Below are 22,638 nucleotides of genomic sequence, written 5' to 3' on the forward strand. Positions count from 1 at the left end.
GGGTTTGAATCCAGGTGTATCTAATACTTTTAAATAAACACTGATAATGCAATGACATTATTTTTTTTATAGTACACATCTTGCTTTGTGCTGGCATAGTGCAGTGGGGTTAAGTGTCATTATGTGGAGATAACCCACAGTATTTTGCCTCTGCTCACCATTGCTGCACATTAGTGTGCACCTCTGCGCAAATGTAGAGCATATAAAGTGAAGGGATCCATTGCTTTTTTCTGCTACTTATGTGTGTTTTGTAAGATTCTATTTTTTGACCAGATTAAAGGTATTAAAATGGGATGGATAGGAAAATGGTGAAATGGGGAGCAAGCAGGGGAAGAACAAAGGGAAAGCAGTGCAGGAATGTACAGGAGGGAGGTAGGACAGAACCATAGCTATCCATTTCTTTAACAGTGTAAATTGAAAATATGTACAGAATATTAATTGAATCTGGACTGTCTCCTCCACAAGGAGGGGAGATCAAAATGCCATCACGTTGTGTAGCCAGTTGGACTGAATCAAGTGTGTCATGAAGACGTGTGAAATGGAGAGCTATATATGGGACTTTTTTTTTTTTTGTAGGACAGGTGCACATTTTTTTATTTTAGTAATAGAGGAATAACAAAAAAAGAAAAAAAGTGTCAAAGTGCTGAGTAATCCACAAACTGGTAGGAAGGAGAACAAAAGAACTGTTTATTCACAGACTAAGCGCTTTCACCCTATGTCCATAGGGCATCATCAGAGTGAATTAACACAAAAACTCTACATTTATACAACTCTAAAATACAACACACCCACTACTAATTATAAAATGCTGTGCCAGTTAATTCTTAAAGAAATATAGTTAAAAACAATCAAACACATTAATAAATGTACTATAATATTAAATAACAGGATGACTAAATAAAAATATATATAACCATGCACAAATGAATATAAATATACATAAATATGTGCAAATCATGCTATAAATAAATAAGTTAAAAAACTTGACTAACAAAAGTGTCCCAAAGAAACATATATGTATTTTAAACTTGCATATGTGGCATTACAAAAAAGGGGGGTGTTGTAATTATAAAAGGGATATTATTTTAGTGGTCACCTTAAACCTGCAATGCTCTTAACTTCAATACAGAACTTAATGATATATTATCAGTAATACCTGGAGATATAGTGGCATTTGTCCTCAATTGCCATTCTAACTCCAAATTCTCTAGGTATAGGTTTATAGACTAGAATAGTACTAAGATAACTGCCCTTGCGAGCCATTTTAAGTTTGGCCAATTATCTCTTGTGAGACTCAGACCCTGCACCTTGTGTTTATAAGGCAAACACCTTAACCATTAGACCACCCTCCCAACCCTATAACATCACCCTCTCTAAAATGGTCAATAATTCTGTCAATAATAAAAACAAGAATTTATTGAAACCCTCACATTTAACTGAATGATTATAAAGTACACTTTCCTTCTTACTTTTTTTAATGTCCCTTACATGCTCTAATATTCTTTCTTTCAAATTTCTAGTGGTTTTACCCACATAGAACACTGAACAGGTCAAACATGTAGCTATATAGACCACCATCCTAGTATTACAATTACAATTGCCTGGACTAGGTATCGAATGTTGGTGCCTTTCTACCATTACATATGGCCCTGTGTTAATAAACTTACATGCCTTACACATGTGACACTTAGACATCCTAGATACCATCCTTTTCTTGTTACATGTTTTTTCAAATAGATTCTTAAGGTTGGCACCGCTAGAAAAAATCACTTTAGGGGCCAATCCTAACATATTTTTAATGTCAGGACTTAAAATCTGGTTCCATGAATTGTTGACCATAGTCCATATTTGTATAGCTTCATAATTAAAAGGCAATACTAAAGATGTATCATATCTATCACCTTTAATTTTGTGAATGTAGTCCCTGTGTTGGTATGCAAGATAGGTAAGAATTTTTCTTTTCTTTTTTACGTACTTCATTCCTAATTTAAATCAGTAACTTGTTTGGGTAACCTCTTTCTTGAAACATACCTACAAAAGTATACATTTCCTGTTCAAAATCACCTTCACTACTTGTCAGTCTTGAAATCCTAACCATTTGGCCCTTTACTACACTCTTTTTTTGATGGTTGGGGTAACAACTGTTGTAATGTAGGAAGGAATTAGAGTATGTTTTCTTTCTATGCACTCTAGAAATGAATTTCTTATCATTTTTATCCCACATTAGTGTAATGTCAAGAAAATCAATGCTCTCATTACCAACTTTATATGTAAAGTTCAAAAATTATGTAGAATTTAAATAACTAATAAATTTTTCAAGCTCACCCACTGAACCTCGCCATAAGATCAGTATGTCATCAAGGAATCTTAACCATGTAATCACTTTACCATACAAGTTGTGTTCAAACACACAGTTTTCCTCCCACTTAGCTAATAAAAGGTTAGCATATATGGGTGCACATTTAGCCCCCATAGCTACACCCATTGTTTGATGGAAAACTTCACCTTCAAATAGTAAAAAATTATTCAATAACGCTAGTTCCATGAAATCAACTAAAAGCTGTCTTTTCACATTGTGAATTCCCTCTTTGCCAATCAGGGCATCTCCAAAAAGCACCAAGCCTTGATCATGCGGTATAGAGGTGAATAAATTTGTGACATCAACTGTAACAAATAAAAAGTCATCCTTAATGGAAGTGTCCCTTATGATTTCTAAACAGTGCCACAAATCCTTTAAAATATGTTTATAATACTATACACAATTCTTACACCAGAAGTCTACGTATGCTGCTATAGGCTCAGTTTTTGAGCCAGTCACAGAGACAATGGGCCTGAATGGGGGGTTGTGTAAATCTTTATAGATTTTTGGAATTCCAAATATCTTAGTTGTTATTGGGAGATCCACAGTCATACATTTGTACTCTGTATAATCAAGCACATTCTGGGTTAAAAATCATGTAAGACCCAGTCAATTTTACTATATGCTCTCCTCATCTCATTAATAGAGATCCTCTCATACGTTTCAGTGTGATTTAACAACTCATAAATTCTACATACATAATCCTGGTGATCCATCAAAACAACCACCCCCACACCATTGTCAGGCTTCATAACCTGGTAATGCTCTTTAAGTTGTTTCAACACATTCCTTTCATCTCTTGTTAAATTGTACTCCTGGTGTTTTCTTGAATTCGTAAGAATACATCTTATTTCATTTTCACAAACAGTCTCAAATGCAGCTACATGTAAATTACTTGGTGGGACAAATACACTTTTCCTTTTTAGCTGTGTTACTTAAGGTACAACTGACTTCTGTTTGTCATGAAAATATAACTTAAGGTTTAATTGTCTAATAAAAAGTTTAAAATTAGTTAATACTTTAGCAACATCTTGCTTAAAACTTGGCACAAATGAAAAACCTTTACTATCATATGCACTTCACTTATGGTGTGCTGCGAAAAATTATACACAAAACCATTCTTAGAAATACAGTCACATACAAATTGGTCAATAGGTACCACATCATTGTAATGACCTTCATAGTTAGAACTATGTCCATTCAACATACTGTCACTAACACCTAATTCCTCCACTGGTGTTGTTGGTAGAATGAATTCCTCCCTTGTCCCCCCCCCCCATTGTCTCTGTTGTCTGTTCTGTATTCTCTTGGACCTTCTTGGGAGTGGAGGCTGTTCTAAAAAATCATTGTTAACAGTCTCACTTGATGTCTCATTGTCTCTGTTAAATTCATCTTCAGAACTGTTAGCCAAACCATTTTGTTCCTTAGTATGCTTACTAGGTAAAGGGTAAACAGTTTTATGCATGTAATCATTAGTATCTCTTAATATTTTCTTTTGTTTTCTGACTAAATTTTCTTTCATATATTTGTCTGTTTCAACGAAAATAGAATAGTATATATGCTTGTTAGCTTCAAACAGCAAGTCACTATTTAAACTGTTGTTTATTTCAGTTATTTCTTTTTCTAGTACACACAGTTTACGATCATTTTCTCTAATAATAATCTGCACTAGGTCTAACCCAGTGCAGTCAAAAAGCTCCAATAGCTCACCATGCACGATCGATCCTGTCTCTGTCTCATTGGGAAATGTCCATATTCTTAAGCCTTTTTGGCACTTGGTTTAGTTCCAATGAACGTTTTAAGCAGAGATTGTCAGTTTGCAGGCCTTTGAACTTTCTTAACAACTTCTCAAATGTATGGAGTTGTGTGCGGACTGTACCATGCCCCTCCCCTTGAGCGGGAGGTCCGTAGACTGTAATTCTGATAACTTCATTATTGAACTGAAATTCAACAATGATCCACTTGCTGAATTCATCCAGCCATCGTTTTTAGACTGGTTGTTCACCTCTGGTCTATAGACACTAAGTCTTGAAGTCCCTGGTGTGGAATGTAGTATTAGTAGTTCAGCCTGAGAATCAGACAGATTGATCTGGTCCGAACCATGGGTGTCCAACATAGGTTGTTGCTGTCTGAGCAGCAGCAGAATCTCTTCTCGTTTCTTAAGTAGTCCCTCCATACTCGGTGGTGGTAACCCAAACAAATGCCACAAAACACAAAATAAATCAAACTTGCTCAAAGGAGCATGTACACATAAAACAAAAAAGAAAAAAAGTGTCAAAACATTGAGTAATCTACAAACTGGTGGGAAGGAGAACAAAAGAACTGTTTATTCACAGACTAAGCGCTTTCACCATATGTCCATAGGGCATCATCAGAGTGAATTAACACAAAAAAAACTCTACATTTATACAACTCTAAAATACAACACGCCACTACTAATTATAAAATGCTGTGCCAATTAATTCTTAAAGAAATATAGTTAAAAACAATCAAACACATTAATAAGGGGAGGTGCTCAAGGAGAGGGGCTTAAGAATATGTTTTTTCCTCTGTCTTTATGGCCAATGTATTGTATGTGAGATTTCTGGATGACATACTAATTTTCTGGTGAGGAGAGAAACATGTGATGAACAACTTTGTAAAATACATCAATGGCACAACCACTTTCCTTGAGTTCACATATAAATGGCACTGTGATAGGATAGAATTCTTAGTTATTGAGTTGACTAAGGACATTGCTGGGGGCACCTTGGCCAGTAGTATCCACAGAAAGGAAACATATTCTAATATGTTACTGCACTATAACAGTTGCCACCCCTTCCATCAGAGGAAGGGTATAATAAAAGGCCAAATGGTTAGGTTATCTAGGCTCATAAGTAGCGATGAAATATTCAAAAAAGAGATCTATATATTAATTGGAATGTTCTGAAACAGAGGCTACCCCTTAAGTCTTTTGCTGAAAGTGAAGAGAGAAGTCATGCTTAAAAGAAATACTACATTTAAGCCAATTTTAAAAGCAGGTCTAAACACTAATAAAACCAACTTGGTCAAGCCAGACACCAATGTTCTAGTATTACAATACAATACAGAAACATCAAAGTTGGTATCAAGTGGTAATAATATATGGGAAACTCATTTTGACAATGAAATGAAGGAAAAGTTGGGGCATAAATCTAAGGTTGTGTATAGTAGAGGGCGTAATATAAAGAATATTTTTGAAAGTGTCAAAAGAAAACAAGGCAAGCATAGGTCCTTGATGTACAAAAGCGTGGACATGTCAGTGCGACTTCTGTCAGAGCCAGTTCTTATGGTCGGGGATGACAATGAGAAACTGCCATCTCTACCATACATGGCTCACACTTGTCTGACATACCAAGATGTAGAGCTAGCATAGAGTTTAGGAGACACTCACACACCAGTTTTATCTGCAGGACCCCTAAAGACACACACACAACGGTTAAATGGTTCAGCAGTGCAACTTAAAACTCATTTTGCTTTACTAGCCATTTGTTGCTTTATCCAAATGTCTGCCTGCTTTTCTTTCCTATTCACACACACTCACTTACCTTTTTGTCAACCTAGGCTTCCTGCTCCCCCACACAACATCCTGTGAAAGTGGTGATAACTGTGTCATATCCCTATTTTGTAACATTTGGATTCAGGGATACATAATCTTTGTGTCTGATGCTCAGCTTGCATAGCTGACATAGTGCTTAGTACATCTGCATTTCTGATGTTGAACTTGTAATTGTACCTTTGACTTATAATGGTCTTGGAAAGTTAGATGATAGCATCAAAATTTCCCAACTTTATTGTGAATGAGCTTGTGAGGGTAGTGAAGTCTGAAACTGCAATGTGTATCATTACTTTCTAACTCCTCTCTTTAATGATTTTCCAGTACAAACATATGGTGCTAAACTAAGGGTGTGCAGTGACCATCCCTACTTTTGAGAGGTATGACTATGCGAATCTTTGATGCCTGAGGCCTACTGCTTAATAATAGACACACATTAGTCAAGTAAGTCTCTGTTGTCACATGATAAGGTAATTTCTCTACAAATCTCCCACCTTTTAATTGCATACACTACCAAGTAATGAAATGCAAGGATATGCCACTCATTCATATTATTACACAATACACTCCAGGTTCAATACTTACCCTGTAAATGCAGCAGTTAGTTCAAAGCTGGCTCTGTCTGATGCAAGCAGTTCACACCAATACATGGGTAGGTAATGGTTGTGAGCATGCCTCCCAGCTGTCCCGAATTACTCCATTTTTACCGAGTTTTGGGGTCCAAATAATGAGGTGCCACGATTCCCAAGTAGCACCCCTTCATTTCCGATTTTTTTCTTTGGTTTTTTTTTTATTTTTTTTTTATTTTTCACATGTGAGCTAACGTCATCATGTGTGCGATGATGTTAGCTCCATCAGGGCTACCAGCCTGTCAGAATTGAGCTCACGCATGTATTTCCAGCTCTAGTTCAAATGCTTTGCGAGCAGGAATGGCTGGCTGTTAGGGAACAGAATACAGAAAGGATATATTTAGAAGGAACAGCAAGGATTTATTTAGAAGGCTCGCCTGGCTCAAATGCTTTGTGGATTAAATTTAGAAAGCTCGCCTGACTGTTCAAATGCTTCAGAAAGCAATGGAGAAGTAAGGAAACCTATTTCATTAAGTTCAGAAGGGTGTGCATGTGTGTGTGTGTGTGTGTGTGTGTGTGTGTGTGTGTTATTTCAAGGAAGAGAAAACCTGACTATCTGAAGAAAACACAAAGGAAGCACAGGAAATTCCACACAAACAGTGGCCAAATGTCAGGTTCAGCTCTAAATTCTGGGACTGGGAAGGAGAACTCCACACACTGAACGAGTGTGCTGTCAAGGACAGCATTTACTATCCACACTGATGAGGATCTGCTTCCTCAGGTATACATATAATCATAAAATATGTTGCCCACTCCACAGAGTTTCCCAAGGCTAGCCCAAGATGAACTTCATGATTCTGACGATAACATATTAAGCAAGCAGTGAAGCTTAAAATGTCAAGTTCTGCAGTAGAGTTGTTTCAGCTTATTTCCAAGCCTTGTTGTGGTGATAATAGTACATTAACAGAACTGCAGTTCTAATTAACTGTAATAACTATATTAGCCTGTGTGTCTGTTTTTTATGTTCTTATTCTTTGTAAGGGTAAAGTCAGTAGAGGGGCAATGTTAAATTGAGTATTGATGTTTGTAGCCATCTTTTACACTGTTTTTTTTTCTTCTGGTTTGTGCTCTAACACTATCATTTCTTAAACAGAATACATAATTATTTATTAGTCTTTTTATACTTCTAAATATGTCAACAGTCAGTCTATAAACTGTTGTACAAGAATCTTTCTAAAAGTATTTATTAAAGGTATTAACATTTTAAAAGACACAAATGCAACTTGGCTTTAGGCAGAGTGAACCCTTAGGACCTATTAAAATGGTGCTTTTTTTTTTTTTTTTAGCTGATTATTTTCCAGACCTGTATGTTTCTATAGGACCTTTTTCACTGCTTATCTCACTTTCAACATTATAATGTGGTACCTCTGTCATAATACATATTCAGTTTACCAAGTTCCGTTAATTAGGTAGCTTCTACTACACTACTGCAGTGAAACAGACTCAGAAGAAAATAGCAAAAGATAGATAGAGATTATATGCAATACTTACATCTGAATGACGGATAAAGGAGTGAATGGCAGTCATGACTGCCCAGGGCAAGCAATGCCTCATGGGGAGATTAGATATATCCAAGCCCTCTTCTCTGAGCACCTAAACTTGATTCTGCATTTTTGTGTCACCAGTCATATACTGTATAAAACATTACCCTAATACATAGACTTATTCTTTTCTCCCAACTTATGCTGTAACATGATTTAAATGTAATACTTGTAAAATTGCTCAAGATATTTTAGTCTGCATGCAGCTAAACCCTGAAATATGTTACACTGTAAAACAAAGTCTGTCCATTATAATAAATCCTGATGGTTCATGTATAATTGTTTAGTAGACTGTAATCCAGCATCTTTTCATTTAGATGTGAAAGTCATTGCCTGCAGCTGTTGTTCATAGCTGACCATAAAAGTTTTCAGTTAAGCACTATAACATGTATGATAATACTGCATTTACTGCAACAAAGAACTTTGACAATTTAGATAGTTGCATTCTTATAAAAGTCATTGTAGCCGCCAAGTTAATATTGCTGACAAGAATATTGAGATTGCTGTACCTTGTTAATCAAATAATAAATGATTGTGCATTTGGCCTAGTGGCACAGTTAATAGTACTGTTGCCTCATAAGAGGAGGTCCTCCTGTTCAGTTCTCAGCTGGGTTGCCTTCACTGTGGTGGCTGCTTGTTCTCTCTGTATTTGCGTGGGTTTCCTCCCATATTTGAAAGACATGGTAGGTGGATTTGGCAACTTAAAAATAGTGTGTGTGTGTGTGTGTGTGTGTGTGTGTGTGTGTGGTTGAATTTCAGACTTCATATTCTTCAGAAAATAAATGGTAACACAAAACCTTTTATTCTAGCAATTTTCTAAGTTTATAAGATCAGTATTTGAAATTTGTCCCTATTTTGGGGCTGTATTCCCACATTATTGGCTTTGTCCAGGTTTTTTGTACTAAGAGGTGAGAGCTATGGTGAGAAGTGAGAACTGAATTTGTATTCCCCCATTATTGGCTTTGCCCAAGTTTTTTGCGCAAAGAGGTTGAGCGCTATGGTGAGAAGTGAATTCACTAAATGCTAGCCATTTAAGTTTCCGTCTTCGTATCTTTCAGGAAACTGCTGATTTGGCATAGTGGTAAGTTGCTCTCACTGTAGTGCACAGGGTCCTGGGTTTGAGACTTGCCAGTGGAATGCATGGTGGTAACACAACATTTTATTCCAGCAACTTTACATAATTATGCAAGCAATGTTTAAAATGTGTCCCTGGTTTTTGGCCTTTTGTACCCCCCCAAAAAAAACTGAAATTGAAAATAAGTGCGAGAAGTTGTGCAAGATGCCTGTGGCTTACACTACTGTCATTCTATTTATAGTGTGCGTGTGGACACTGTGGAAGTAGACTTTTATGATGGAAATGTTCTGAATTTTATGATGGAAATGTTCTGAATTGGGCAGTTTTTGTCATTATTGGTTCATGCCTTTTGTTTCATTGCATACAGCCTACTGGAAAAAAATGTTCAAACAATACATGTAAAATGTGCTCTGTCTAACAAGTGTGCTGTATTATACAAGGAATATAATTTAATAAAGTCAGGAAGGTGTATCAAAGAAAACATGTATGTTTCTTGCTTTGTGTGCAAGGGGCCAATGATTTGAAAACAGCCCAAAGGTAATCTTTATCCACCACTGGCCAGATGCATTTATTTTGAATGTGGTATGGGTTTCAATGCTGTTTCAATGAATGTGAGTTTCAAGGGCAGAGAAGTAAGTCTATTTTTGTTGTGAGACAGTGTTGCTTTGTTTAGCAGATGTCTATTGGTGTTTGTGCATTGGGCTGTAAAATGTAAAAATAAAATCCAAATAATCATTGTATTAGTAAAGCAGTATACACACATTAGTGTTTATGGTAAATGCCAGGTAATGGGACATTGGAATGGCTGCAGGGGGACTCTGGTGCCATATTTTGGTTATCTGTTCTTCAGTTTGCATTTGAAAATTGGCATCCCACAATTCCATTGGAGTGGGTGGGGTTACATAATTATGCATGCACATTTTATGTTAATCAGCATACAGATTTGTACCTATTTTTCATGGGCCTTGTCCAGATTTTTGATGTTTCCAGGTTGAGAGGTATGGTTGTGAGAGTTGCCTGGTATCAATGTTGCTATATGTATATGCAAAGGAGGGCAGCCTTAGGCCTTTAGGTGATAAGTGAGTGTGCTATGCGTTGTCTCATAGCCAATGTGAGGGCATATTGAGCACACCTATGTCTGCCTATACCCAAAGCAGCTGGTAGTTCCCCCTCTGACTCCTCATCTGCATGTGCTATGATGACCTTGCCACTGGTGGCAGGATGTGTGCTCCTTCCCCTTGCTGATCCTGCTGAAGCTGTTTACTCAGGATGATGTTGTGTAGTATGGCACATACTGTGAATATTTCGGGTACATATTACGTTATCAAACTTTTAAAAGTTCAAACGTCATATGGTCGACACCATATGAGCGAACCTTTAAAAGTTTGAACGTTTCAACGGAGATCTCTATCCAGTGCGGAATGGCAATCTCGTAGTTGGTATATTTAAAGAATGAGTGGTGGGGGGGGGGTTCAGGGGGGCTTGCTCCCCTGCTTAAAACAATCAGGTAGGTTTTTTTCCGTTATTTATTTTTTTTCGCTTTTCGAACTTTTAAAAGTTCGATCATATGGCTTCAACCATATGGCGTTCGAACTTTCAAAAGTTCGATAACGTAATATACACCTGAATATTTCAGTAAATGTCTGTGGATTGTACTGCAGGGCTCCCCAGATGTATCTAGGCACCAGAACCATGACTTCAGCAGCCCAAACACATGTTCTCTGATATTTCTGGTTTGAGTGTGTGCCTAACTATGGCGTTCTTCAGCAGGTGTGTGTGCATTTCTGATGGGTGTCATCAGCCACAGTTCCAGTGCATAACCTGCATCCCCCAGTAAATGAGCCTGTGGGATATCCTCCATAGTTAACATCTGATATCTTTGGGAGGTGTGCCAGATATGTGAGTCGTGGTAACTGCCAGGGTTGCCAACACACATGTTCAAGATGATTTGGGAGTTAATAGAGTGGAAGCCCTTTCAATTAATGTAGAGCCTTCCCTGTTCCCTGGGTGGTGCCTTATTTTCTATATGTGTGCAATCTACAATGACCAGTACTTCAGGGTAGTGTGCTACAGGGTAGAACTCCTGCATATGTCTTGCCCTATCCTTAGGAGTATGGGGAAAATATATGTGTTCACCAGCATGTTGGAGCATAACATTAAGGAACTGATGGAGGATCCTGGATGCTGATACTTGTGTTACCCCGAGAATGTCCTCTGTTGGTCTCAGAAAGGTACCTGCAGCTAATAGTATAAGTGCTACACATACCTTTGTCTCCACTGGGATGGGTTCCCCTCAGTTTGCCCTGGCTCTGAGATGAAGACAATAGAGGTTTCAGAGTTGCTGTAGTGTGTATCTATCCACCCTGTAGTGCTCTACAAGTTCTACATCATGTAGGTTGTGTTAAGTTAGCCAGGGTCTGAAAACTCTTCTCCTTCTTGGCCTTGGTCTATTAGCAGCAGCAGCAGCAACACAGATGTCAGCCTGTTGCACATACACATGAATTAAAGCAACAGCAGCCCCTAACATTGTTTCTGTCTAGACTCCTTTCTGTGGCTGTATTCCAGTAGGTTTTGTAATTTGCAGGGAAAATCAGCACTGAGTCTACACAGTTGCTTTATAGCTTGTTGATTAGCTCCTCCATCATGGAATATTTGATTAGTATACAATTCATCTGCTTATGTTGTAATTAGCATGCCACTGTGTTTACCTTGTTTGCACGGTGGAGCATGCCGCTTACTGAATCCAAAATGTTGTGCCGTGATGTGCACAGGAAGTAAATGGACTGTGTAAGCTTTATTGATTCTGGTTGTTTAAGTTAATTTCACATGAATTCTACATTACTGCACTTCACAAGTTTCATAATTTACCAAATATTACATTTGAGTTTTAATGTCATTTTTTATGCTTTCAGTTTAATGTTGACATGGGCAATTTTTAGCATGTTAATGGATGTAATGGTGGTAATGGCAAGGAGATTTTGGTGGCTGTTTCCTTTAAAGTCTTAAACTAAGTTCCAGTGGTTTCTTCTTTGATATTTTGTCTGCTTGCTACAAACACAGTAAGTGACAAAGAAGGTGATAACCATAGAATATATTTATCATCATGCCTTTAAGGCTTTATTCACTGCAATTAATAATACAATACATTTAAAAAGAGAAATAGCCATACAGCATAGCTTTGGCTTTCAAAACTAAATGTGAATAACAATCCATAATTTTATTTTGATAGATTAGTTCTACATTGGAATGAACTTTATTGATATTTATTATATCACTTTGACCTGGAATGATACTAATGTCACACTCCTGCAAAGCAATGATGAACACTCTCACTAAGGATAAAAAGGATGGCAGAAAATGGTTCATTACATTTTTTACTGAAAAATAAGTAAATACAATATTTTGTGACTGAAAAATGTTCTCCAGACTCTAGACACATGCCTTGAAACTTAGTTTGGAGTGATGCTGGGCATCCCTGTTCTTGGCTCTTTTTGTTTTGTATAACCTTTTAAAATCAGGAAATATTATGAATTAATTTGGTTCTGACCAACCATGATAACTTATCGGCAAAGAAATAAGCAAATGACTGTGATAAATATTAACTTCCAGAATTAATCTGTGCAACATTTTATAGCAGTACTTTATATGTAGTTCTGTCACCGACCATTTTTAGGGTTTCTTCCTGATGCGCCGTCGAATAACTCTTTTCCTGACAAGCATGAGCCTTCTCTTCTCATCAGCAATGAAGTTGGTGCCATATGGCTTTTGTACTCCCATCTGTTTCATGTAACCATACTTCAGAAAGAAACTTTCTATAATAGACAGTCGCTCATTCAGTTCTGCTATCCTTTTCAGCAGAGACTTGACTTCTTTGTACAGATCATCAAGGGCTTCAGAGAGAGGTCGAATCCTTTAGAGATAAAGAAAATGAAGTTAATTAAATGGAGGTGCTACAAATGAACAGTTATAACTGAAGTTAGTAAAGACTGCTGGGATCTGCAATTATCTATGGTACAAAACATAGTTCCTTTTTGCTAAACACAATAAACTATGTTGTGAATACTCAAAAATCACGAAGTGAAAGAATATGTACACTTGCTGGTATTTTAAAGAAAGGTTATTTATTTGTCATCATCTGATGATTAGTTGATGCACCAAATGATTAAAATACAGAGTCATATCAGAACAATGTTTGTGTGTGTTAACCTGGTAAATGGGCTGTTTCATTGGAGACCTGGGCCATAAGGAAAATGCATATTGGCATTTTGCTACAACCAATCAACTGTTTTGGAGAATGCTGTACCACACACTGCAAGATCATGCAAACTCCACACAAGAAAGTAACCAAAGGTCAAGAGTGAACTCTGGTGCACTGAGGTAAAACCTTAATCACTGAGCAATTTTTCTGAAATTCAGAAACACTTCCCATTCAATCATTCATTGTTCTAGACTTTGCATAATCATGCATTTTCCGAGAGAAATATAGGAAACCATAAAACAGCATTTATGCCTTGTAGTAAGACAATGTGGCAGTTATCATAGGTTCATAGGTAGGTACTAGGCTATCACCCCTAGGGCTTATATAAGCTTAGCCAAAAAGGTTCCCTGGCTTTCACCACCCAATAATTTATTTACCTGTGCCCCTGTCGAGCAGAGTCACAGAAGCGATCCCCAGTGTGAATTTCCTAGTTCCCATCCAACTGTCAAAATCTTTCTTAAAGAGGGCCAATGAGGAACTTTGACATGAATGGGTAGTTTGTTCCAAAGCATAGGGAGTCTCTGGGACAGGAATCTATCTCTCCAGCATGTTCTGTTTATTGTGGTGACAAAGTTTAGGTCCCTGGAGCGAGTGGCTCGGAGAGATTGGGATTTCTTTAAGTGTAGCATGTCCAACAGATCTGGGTTTGACATAGCTTTGTATGTTAGGCAGAGGTCACCTCTGACTAGGCGATATGTGACAGAGTAGAGCTGGAGTTTTTTGAGACGGTCTGCATATGGCATATATTTGAGGCCAGTAATCCTCTTTGTGAAGTATTTCTGTGGCCTTTCTAGTTGTTGTAGGTGTCTTGCAAGGTACATGTCAAACAGGGTGTTGTACTCTAAAATGGGTCTGATGAATGGATGAGTAGAGAGGAACAATAACCTCTTTTTTTCTGGAGGAGAACCCTTTTGTGATGAGGTGTGCCATGTAGAATGATGTGATGATGTGATTATCAAAGGAGTGGTTACTGTTCACCTGTGTCCCAAGGTCTCTTATCATACTTTCGGTGTTTAGTAGGCTACCGCCTATGTGGTAGTTCATGGGTACAGTGTTTTTCCCAAAGGGGAATGCACTTCTTGGCATTGAGCTTCAGGCCATGACTTTGACACCAAGCATCAGTCTCAGTAAGGCCCCTTTTTAGACTGTCCACATCATTAGGCGATTCTATAATGGCTCCAAGTTTGCAGTCATCTGCGAACTTTATTAGCCAAAGACCTGCCGTATTAGTCTGGACTTCTGAGAAGTAAATACCAAATAGGAAAGGACCCAGGACTGAACCCTGTAGTACTCCAGTTGTCAATGGTCAGAAGTCAGATTGGGAGTTGGCTACTTTTACTGTGTGGGTTCTGTCAGTGAGCCAGTTGGCCACCCATCTTGTGACATAGGGATTTATGCCCAGTCTAGTGAGTTTACCTATAATTCAAGAGTAGGAGATGGTGTTGAAAGCCTTGGTGAGATCAAGATAGGCTATGTGCACCTCCTTACCCTCATCCACGGCTCTGGTGACTGCTTCAAAGAAGTCAGTCAGGTTTAGGAGACATGATCTACCTTTTACAAACCCAAACTGAGTGGGGCCAGAGTTTGGAGGTTACCTAGGCAGACCAGGCTCATCAGGCTAATGGGGCGGTAGTTCCCGGGGTCCGTGGTGATGCCCCCTTTGTGGAGTGGGATAACCGTCGCTGTGCACCCATTCAGAAGGCACAAAGCCTGGAGTGAGGCTATGATTGAACATGGTACTTAGGTGGGGTGCCAGTTCATTCTGTAGTTCGTGCAGGATGTAGCCTGGGATGTTGTCTGGTCCCATGAATGCTGTCTTCTTGGCTTTGGAGAGTGCAGTCTTTACTTATGCGTCCGTGATTACAGGGGTTTGCATTCTTCTGGTATAGAGATGGGCCCTTTGGTGGGTGGGGGGTAAAATTTGCACTGAATCTATCAGCCAGGATGTTGGTGATATCAGTTGGTTCTGTATATCTAGTGCCATTGTGCTGTAGCTCAGAGCAGATCTGAGTGTTGCCATTGAGATTCTTGACATAGCTGTAGAATTCTTTGTGGTTGTCTTTAGAATCAGCAAAGAAAGATGACTTACTAATACCAGTAACATGTGGACTACCTCATGGGATTGAGATATGGCCACTGACGTAAACAGAAATACAGCTATGGAATAATGTGCCACTGAAAACATTCTGTGGTTTAATATAGAAAAAAGCATAACAATCACTTCTATTAAACTTAAATACAGATTCACTGAATTAAAACCACATACTTACAAATCACCATAGTCACTTAATATATGTCCGAAAATTGTAGCTGTTAGGTTTAGGTCATGTTTGGTTTTGAATGCAGAAGATGCTTATCCCAAGTCCCAATTTTAGAAGATCCAGAATTCTGACAGAGTTAACTGCAAAATGCAGTTATGCAACCCCAGTGGGGAAAATAATGAACTTACAGTGGTTGTTATCCTTTTGTAGTTTGTTGGCTTCCTGAACAGCAATGATCAGCAAGTGTCAGGCTGCAAACATGCTTGTCCTTATTCCTCAGCACTTTCACAGCTGTGCCTTCAGGACTGCAGACTGGTTTAGACTAGCTTCTGCTCACATCAGTATACCATCATCACCTGTCTCTTTTTCTCTCACTCTAACAGAATTCATGATTCTAAAAAAGGTATAAGGAAGTGGGAGCTAGGTTCCTGGCATTAACAGATACTCAGTGGCAGGGATAAATAAAACTCAGGATGAGAGTTTACAGAAAGAGAAAAAGGAAAGATAACATGGGCTGAAGCTGTAAGTGTGGGTTAGACTGTGAAGTAATCTCCAATGGACTGGTCAACATGTTGTACTATCTTGTTTAGTGATATGATACGCCACTAGATTGTATCACTGTAACAGAGCAGAGTCTGGCAGTTATGCAATTAAAATATTAGAACCAAATCAGGTTTTCTGTTTCCTTTTTATTGGTCATTCTTTGTACTGAGTTGCTCAGCTTGCTGTTTTTGCTTGCAGTGAAGTTTAATTTGTTTCCTGTGGTAGAGCACTGATCTGCATGGACCATTTTTAGACTCAGCCCAGGAGTGGTGTCTGGTTAAATAACTTGCAGACAGTCATACAGTTAGGCAATGCAAGCTGAGAAAATCAAACCTTGTACCACTAAACTGCAGGGAACAGCTCATTTACAGCTCCTTAATCCTCGAATCCAACTGTTAGACTTACTTTTTCAAAACTTTTCAGACATTAAATTAATTAGATTTTCTAAGCTGCAACATTTCTATTTGGAAATGGGCTTTGCAAATGTCAGCATTGCCAAGCAATCTGAAGTATAAGGAAAATAAAGAAATGGCATTCCAGGGTCTCTGAATACATAAGCCCTGGAATTCAAGAACACAGCACACTGATGCACTAATGCACAATGCGCACTATGTTCAATACACCCAAAGGGTCTACCACAGCTCATAGACATTCACATTCCAGTTTCTTCAGTGGTGCACAGGAGTGCCTGGAAGGCTAAAGCATTTTATGCGCTCGTGTGTGTTGTAGTCAGACTGCATGTAGCTTCTTGGTAAGTGACACTATACATAGCTAAGATGCCTTACTTTACTGTGCTGTGATCTTATGTCATGACTGACTGTGATTAGCAAAGTAATCAGTCATTAGGCATGTCAATGTGTTCATTATGGGGGTATCTGGTGCAGTGTTACTACCCAGTACTGCCCAGTGTCCCTGTGCTGGAATGGGTCAAGTTTTTGTGAGATAGCAGGTTTGCCTGAATTGTAGAGAGCTTCATTGCCAATGGGAATCTTTCGGCATGAGGTGGAGGTGATGGAAAGAGGTTCTTGGTTTAGGCTAGTTTAGTCAGCTGTACCATAGCTGGTATGTTGATCAACCCTGTATGGTAAGCAACTTGCAGGGAAGGGGGGGTTATCACTGCTCTGAGAAGTGTAGTACCATTCTGTAGTATGTCATTGCTATCCCAGTGGTAATATCATCGGAACATGGTGGTACTCCAGTTGTGCTTATTGAATGGAATACAGTTGATGGTGGGTGAGATGATTTACACAGGAGATTAGTGTTAAGGGAACTAGGCTTATACAGTTTCTCTCCGTTGTCTAACAACTTTCATGATTTGCAAAGGGTTTATGCACCATTTTGTGGTACACAGAGGCACATTCTAAGGCACACACAATGTTTATAAGTAGCTCCCATGATGTGAAATCCAGTCATGAGAGGAATATTGTGACAATGAGACTGGAAATATAGAAAGAGAAATTGATAAACCTATCAGTGTATTTGGACCCAAGACCTACAATTTAATGAGAAATCTTCCAGTCCATAAAACTCCCAATAAAGCAACCTGTGCACAACAGGAAAAAACAGTTAAAATTATTTAACCTTAAATCTTGTGAGATAGTTCAGAGATACAAGTCTGAATCATGTTGAATAAACCTTACAAAATCTCTCTGAGTCTGTATCTGAATTATAAAAAGAATAGCTCAAGACTAATTATGGGAGACACTGCAGAAAATGCTGAGAGACAAGATTTATGTGTAAAATAAAATTTTGAGCATATAAAAAGAAGACTTATATCAGAAATTATTTTAACATTCGTGTAAATGCTACCATTGCTATTACTATGTGGAGTACGGGCATTACTGTCCACCAGTTCACGCATCTCTGTCCCAATAAATACAGAAAACAGCAACAATAAAATTTAAACAAATACAAATTTAAATCAGCACAGATAACTAAGTAATATTTGGCCTTAAGTCTTGGTAGTAAATGAGTTCTGACGCTTTGTCCTATGGACCAGTACCATCCACACAGTCCCCACACTGAACAACAATGGAGGAAAGCTAAAGGTCCTAGCTTCCCAGGCACTTTCCCAGTGTCATTGCAAACCCAGGGTTTTACACTGCTAGATTATCCACAGTAACTGTAATCTGACTAAACAGTTGCATTCACACACACATAATTGCAGAACAGCCTGGTAATACATGCATTAGAAGATTTTTTTGTAGTTACTGCCATCAGATAGAATTTGTCTGACACATAGCAAGAAAGTACTTTTAAGAAATAGCTGAATGAAATGTAAAAAAAGAATTATGGTAGTTTTAGCTGAGCAGTCTTTACCAAAAGCAGATGCCAACAGTCCTACAACACCAGGTAATAGTACTGTTTTATCAATAAATAAATATATAAAATATAAAATAAAGTGAAGTTTGCTGCTTTCTAACAAATGTCTGGCTAATAATTACTTGTCCTAATTTACCACAAACATATACTATAAAAAGCAAAAACAATAAAAACTATGCTTAATTTTTAAAAAGGCCTGTTCTAAGACAAGTAAACCAAGCAGAGCTTGTTACTATGATAACAGGGTGCTGACTTTCCAGGGAAAACATCACCCCCGGATTTACTAATCTTCCGTGTAAGACTAGATTAGTCTTGCACGTAAGTGCCAGTGTAGGATTATGATGGCAGCGAGACATGCATATTAATGAGGGTGCGCTGCCTCAACTCTAAAGCTTACATGGATCATGGATGAGTCTAGGGGGCATGTCGGACTGCCGAGCAGTCCAAATATCCACGCCCCTGCAATGAAGAAATGCCACAACTTCACATTTAAATGAGCGAGTCCATTCATATGTATACAATGTAACACTCCACTCCACCATATGTTCAACAACTAACAGAATAAAAAATAAAAATATATTTTTTTATCTTCCAATATAGCTGCGCATAGTTGCGCAGGTTTGCCTGGGTTTGCCCATTACTTAGCTACATTTACAGCAGCTTAGACACCAAAAGAGGATAACAAGAAAAATATATGCAAATTAAGCAACATAGCGATAGCGCAGTGGTTAGAGCTTTCACACAAAGAGGAGGCATTCCCATTTCAAGTGCCACTATTGCACGTTCCATTTTCTGTGGGAAATCTGTATACAAAAACATTTCCTGACATTTTTTTATGTATAAGTTTTGTAAAAAGCATTGAAATGTTAAATTTAGTAGTGCATGAATTATATATATATGAAGGTGAAATATTTATGCATTCTGAGGCATGAGTACCTTATTTTAAGTAATATAAAGCACTGTTAACCACATGTTACCACTATTGAGCATATTTAAATACATGTGTGTGTAGCTGCACAATGCTAAGGAGGAGTAACACAGGTTCACTGCACGTTACTGCTGATTACCTTTGCGCAACTCCACGCTAAGCAGCGCAACGTCGGGCAAAGTCGGGTAAACACGCTCACACCTGCTTTACTGTTCCTTAACCAGTCAGTTCTGCCCAGCAGGAAAATAAAAAGCAGTGACAGGACTCGAACTCAGGATATTGTGCACTATAGTCACAGTACTTAACATCTAAGCCATGATAGCATTTCACAAACATACACTTTCAACAGAGACATATGTATCAAAGGGATTTTAAACATTGCCAACATCAGCTAAGCAGGCGTGGCCACAGCTGAGCTTTTTCAAAACTGGCCAATCACAAATAAGTGTGGGAAATGAGGCATATTTAATCTCCACAGGCGGGAATACTTGCTATAACTGGTTGTAGCTTCATTCTGCAGTCAGCATGGCTGGTGTAGGTGAGGTCACTCGGTTTAGAGGGCAAAGCTGGGGCATCCAGGAGTCCAAAATTATGGTTTGGCTCCTCGTCCACAAACATGAGCAAAGACTCCTGCAGGGCCAGTACCAGGGTACCCAACATAAAACGGAGGCCTGAAACAGTCTTACCCATGATCTCACCAGTGCCAGTGGTGTTCCTCGGACTGGTGAGCAGGTCAGGCACCATTATTCTGATCTGAAGCGGCATAGGGGGAATGAACTGGACCGGTGGATCCAGGAATCCTGTAGGATGCCTAATGCTCCAGTACTGAGTAAGTAGCTATTGTATTAAGTAGTTAAGAATTGCCATGCTTGTTTATACTATGGATAGGTGTGTCTCAATATCACTGCATTTACTTCACAACTGCAGGTGACCGAGCTATGAATCTGCAAGCCCATGAAGTTAGGCTGCAAAGGCTGCGTCATGAGGCAGGTTAGTAATTATTCTGCATGTGCTGTTATATAAAATAAATGAGAGAGCCTTCAAAAAGTGTTTTAACCCAATAAATAAAGGTGTAATAATCCTTTAATAAATGTATAATTACTGGAGTGCGTCTGTGTCATTTTCTTTGATATGTTGTTGTACTGTTGCATTCTACAAATAGTAGTGTTGTATTAAGCAGTGTCAACCAACACTTGGGTAGGCCCATGTAACATGGATGAAGGGAGTGCCAGCAGCTTTTATGCATATTTACAGCCCTCAACTGTTGGTTCATGCCCAGCATGTGCAGGTTAATCTGGCACATGAGTAGCTTGGTATTGTGTTCCCCAGAAATGTCAGTGTGCTGCCAGAAATGTAGGGAGCTGTTAACATATAACTGATACTTTCACCTGAATATATCTAGATAATTATATGAAAGTAGAGCTGTCAGTGTACCATCTTAGCAGTAGTGTGTGTGTGAGCAATTCTCAAAATATGTTGCAGTAACATCTGCATCTTGGACAGTTTGTATGTAAGATACAGCTCATGTTTATAATGATCTAGCAAAATCCAATTGCACAATATAAGGACATTGGGTAGTGTAATAATACATGTAAGGGACATATAACTGCAGTTAATAGGAATGTAGTGAAAACTAGAAGGATATATAAGTTGTTAATTGAGCTATCTTTTTCCACCCCACTGTATGTGCATAAAATATGCAATTCCACACCTCAATCGGTATGTCTAATCTCAAAACATTTGTTGGGACATATGTCCTATTGGTTTATAAATATTTGCATTTATTTCTATGCATGTGCCCTGTTAAAATACCAGAATATTGGTGGCCTGTTGCCATCAATGAAACCTGCATGATGTTGTAATGTCCACTATTGTTCTATATATGCATGTGTTATGCTTGCTTTTCAACTGTTGAAAATCTGGTGTTTTGGGTTAATGGGAATACTTCTGCATGCTGTTATAATTAATTGGGAATGCAGTTGACTGTTACTAACCCATATCTTTATTAAACTCTCCAAAACATAGTTTGTATGGGAAGGCCGGTCCCAGCGGATCCACCTGTCCCACCTCAGCTGGCCATGGCACCTGGCAGCAGCAGATCCGGTGCCCAGGCTGGGACCTCCACCTCCGTTGGCCCTGTGCCACCTTTGGGTGGAAGCGCTACAGGGGATGGGGCTCGGCCCCCCCCCGTGCAAGCGTGGACAGAGAGGCACCTATCACCCTTCTTATGGTCCGGGCTGTGGTGCATAGAGAGATTGAACGTTCTGTTGCAGAACCTCTACACCAGCTTGAGGCCCGAGTGTCGCAACTCACGGGTCAGCCTGACCCTCCTACACAGCCCCCAGCACAGCCACCTTCTGGGCCATGAAGGTGCAGTGGTGACTGCCCATGGGTGGGGACCTCAGTCCCACTGTTTCCATCTGGGGGCTCATGGGCTTGCGATTTCCGAACATCCCTCCCTGTCAAAGGTGTTCACCCACCACATGTCATATATCACCCCTGTATGCATCTTGTTTGTCTTGTTTGTTTACCTCCCCAACCTACCTCCCCAAATATACCTACTTCCCTTACCCCACATTCCACTCTCACCTGAAAAAAAAGGGCAATCTGTTCCCAAAAAAAAAATTACGCCCCATACATAGCTGCCCATTTTGCACACATGTCCACTGACACATGAAATGCTGTTTAACTGGCACTTTGTTGTCCTCACCCCTCTCTCAGGGGTTGAAGGGTTCATATCTACCTCCAAATGTATTGCATATGCACAGCTGTTGCTGTTGAAGAAATGGGCAGCTATGGACCTTCCCTACACCAGTCCTGTACATCCCGAGCTATTTTCCATACTGTCTTTCCCTCTTTGTTCCCCTTTTTCACCACTTTCCTATCTCCCCATTTTTCTTTTCTTTCAAAGAAATTAGCGTGGGTGTGAGCGGGAGTAAGCCCTATTAAGCAGTACTGAGCGGGTTTGCGCAGGTTTGCGCTTGTTTGCGCTTGGCTAAGCAATGCGAGGCATTGCGCAAACCCACGCAAACCTGCTCACAACTGCTTAAAAGTGCCTTAGTCACTCTGTATGTGAGGGCCCTTGTTTTGCTCAGGAACAAAATAAAACACCTCTATAAGTCTCGAACCCTGGACCTTGCACACACTA

The 22,638-nt window shown here is 39.0% G+C and overlaps 1 protein-coding gene across 2 annotated transcripts in view; it reads right to left on the bottom strand.

Moving 5' to 3' along the window:
* Window positions 1-12,268: 12,268 nt before the first annotated feature.
* Window positions 12,269-22,638, bottom strand: part of LOC122804157 — a 668,452-nt gene continuing 658,082 nt past the window's right edge. For both annotated transcript variants that reach the window (XM_044073846.1, XM_044073847.1), the window contains one exon: window positions 12,269-13,088. In XM_044073846.1, the coding sequence (XP_043929781.1) occupies window positions 12,848-13,088 (241 nt within the window). In that variant the 3' untranslated portion in view covers window positions 12,269-12,847. The remainder of the gene's footprint in view (window positions 13,089-22,638) is intronic.

The sequence above is a fragment of the Protopterus annectens genome, chromosome 6.part0 (assembly GCF_019279795.1).
Source record: "Protopterus annectens isolate FY-2018-M chromosome 6.part0, PAN1.0, whole genome shotgun sequence".
Taxonomy (NCBI): domain Eukaryota; kingdom Metazoa; phylum Chordata; order Ceratodontiformes; family Protopteridae; genus Protopterus; species Protopterus annectens.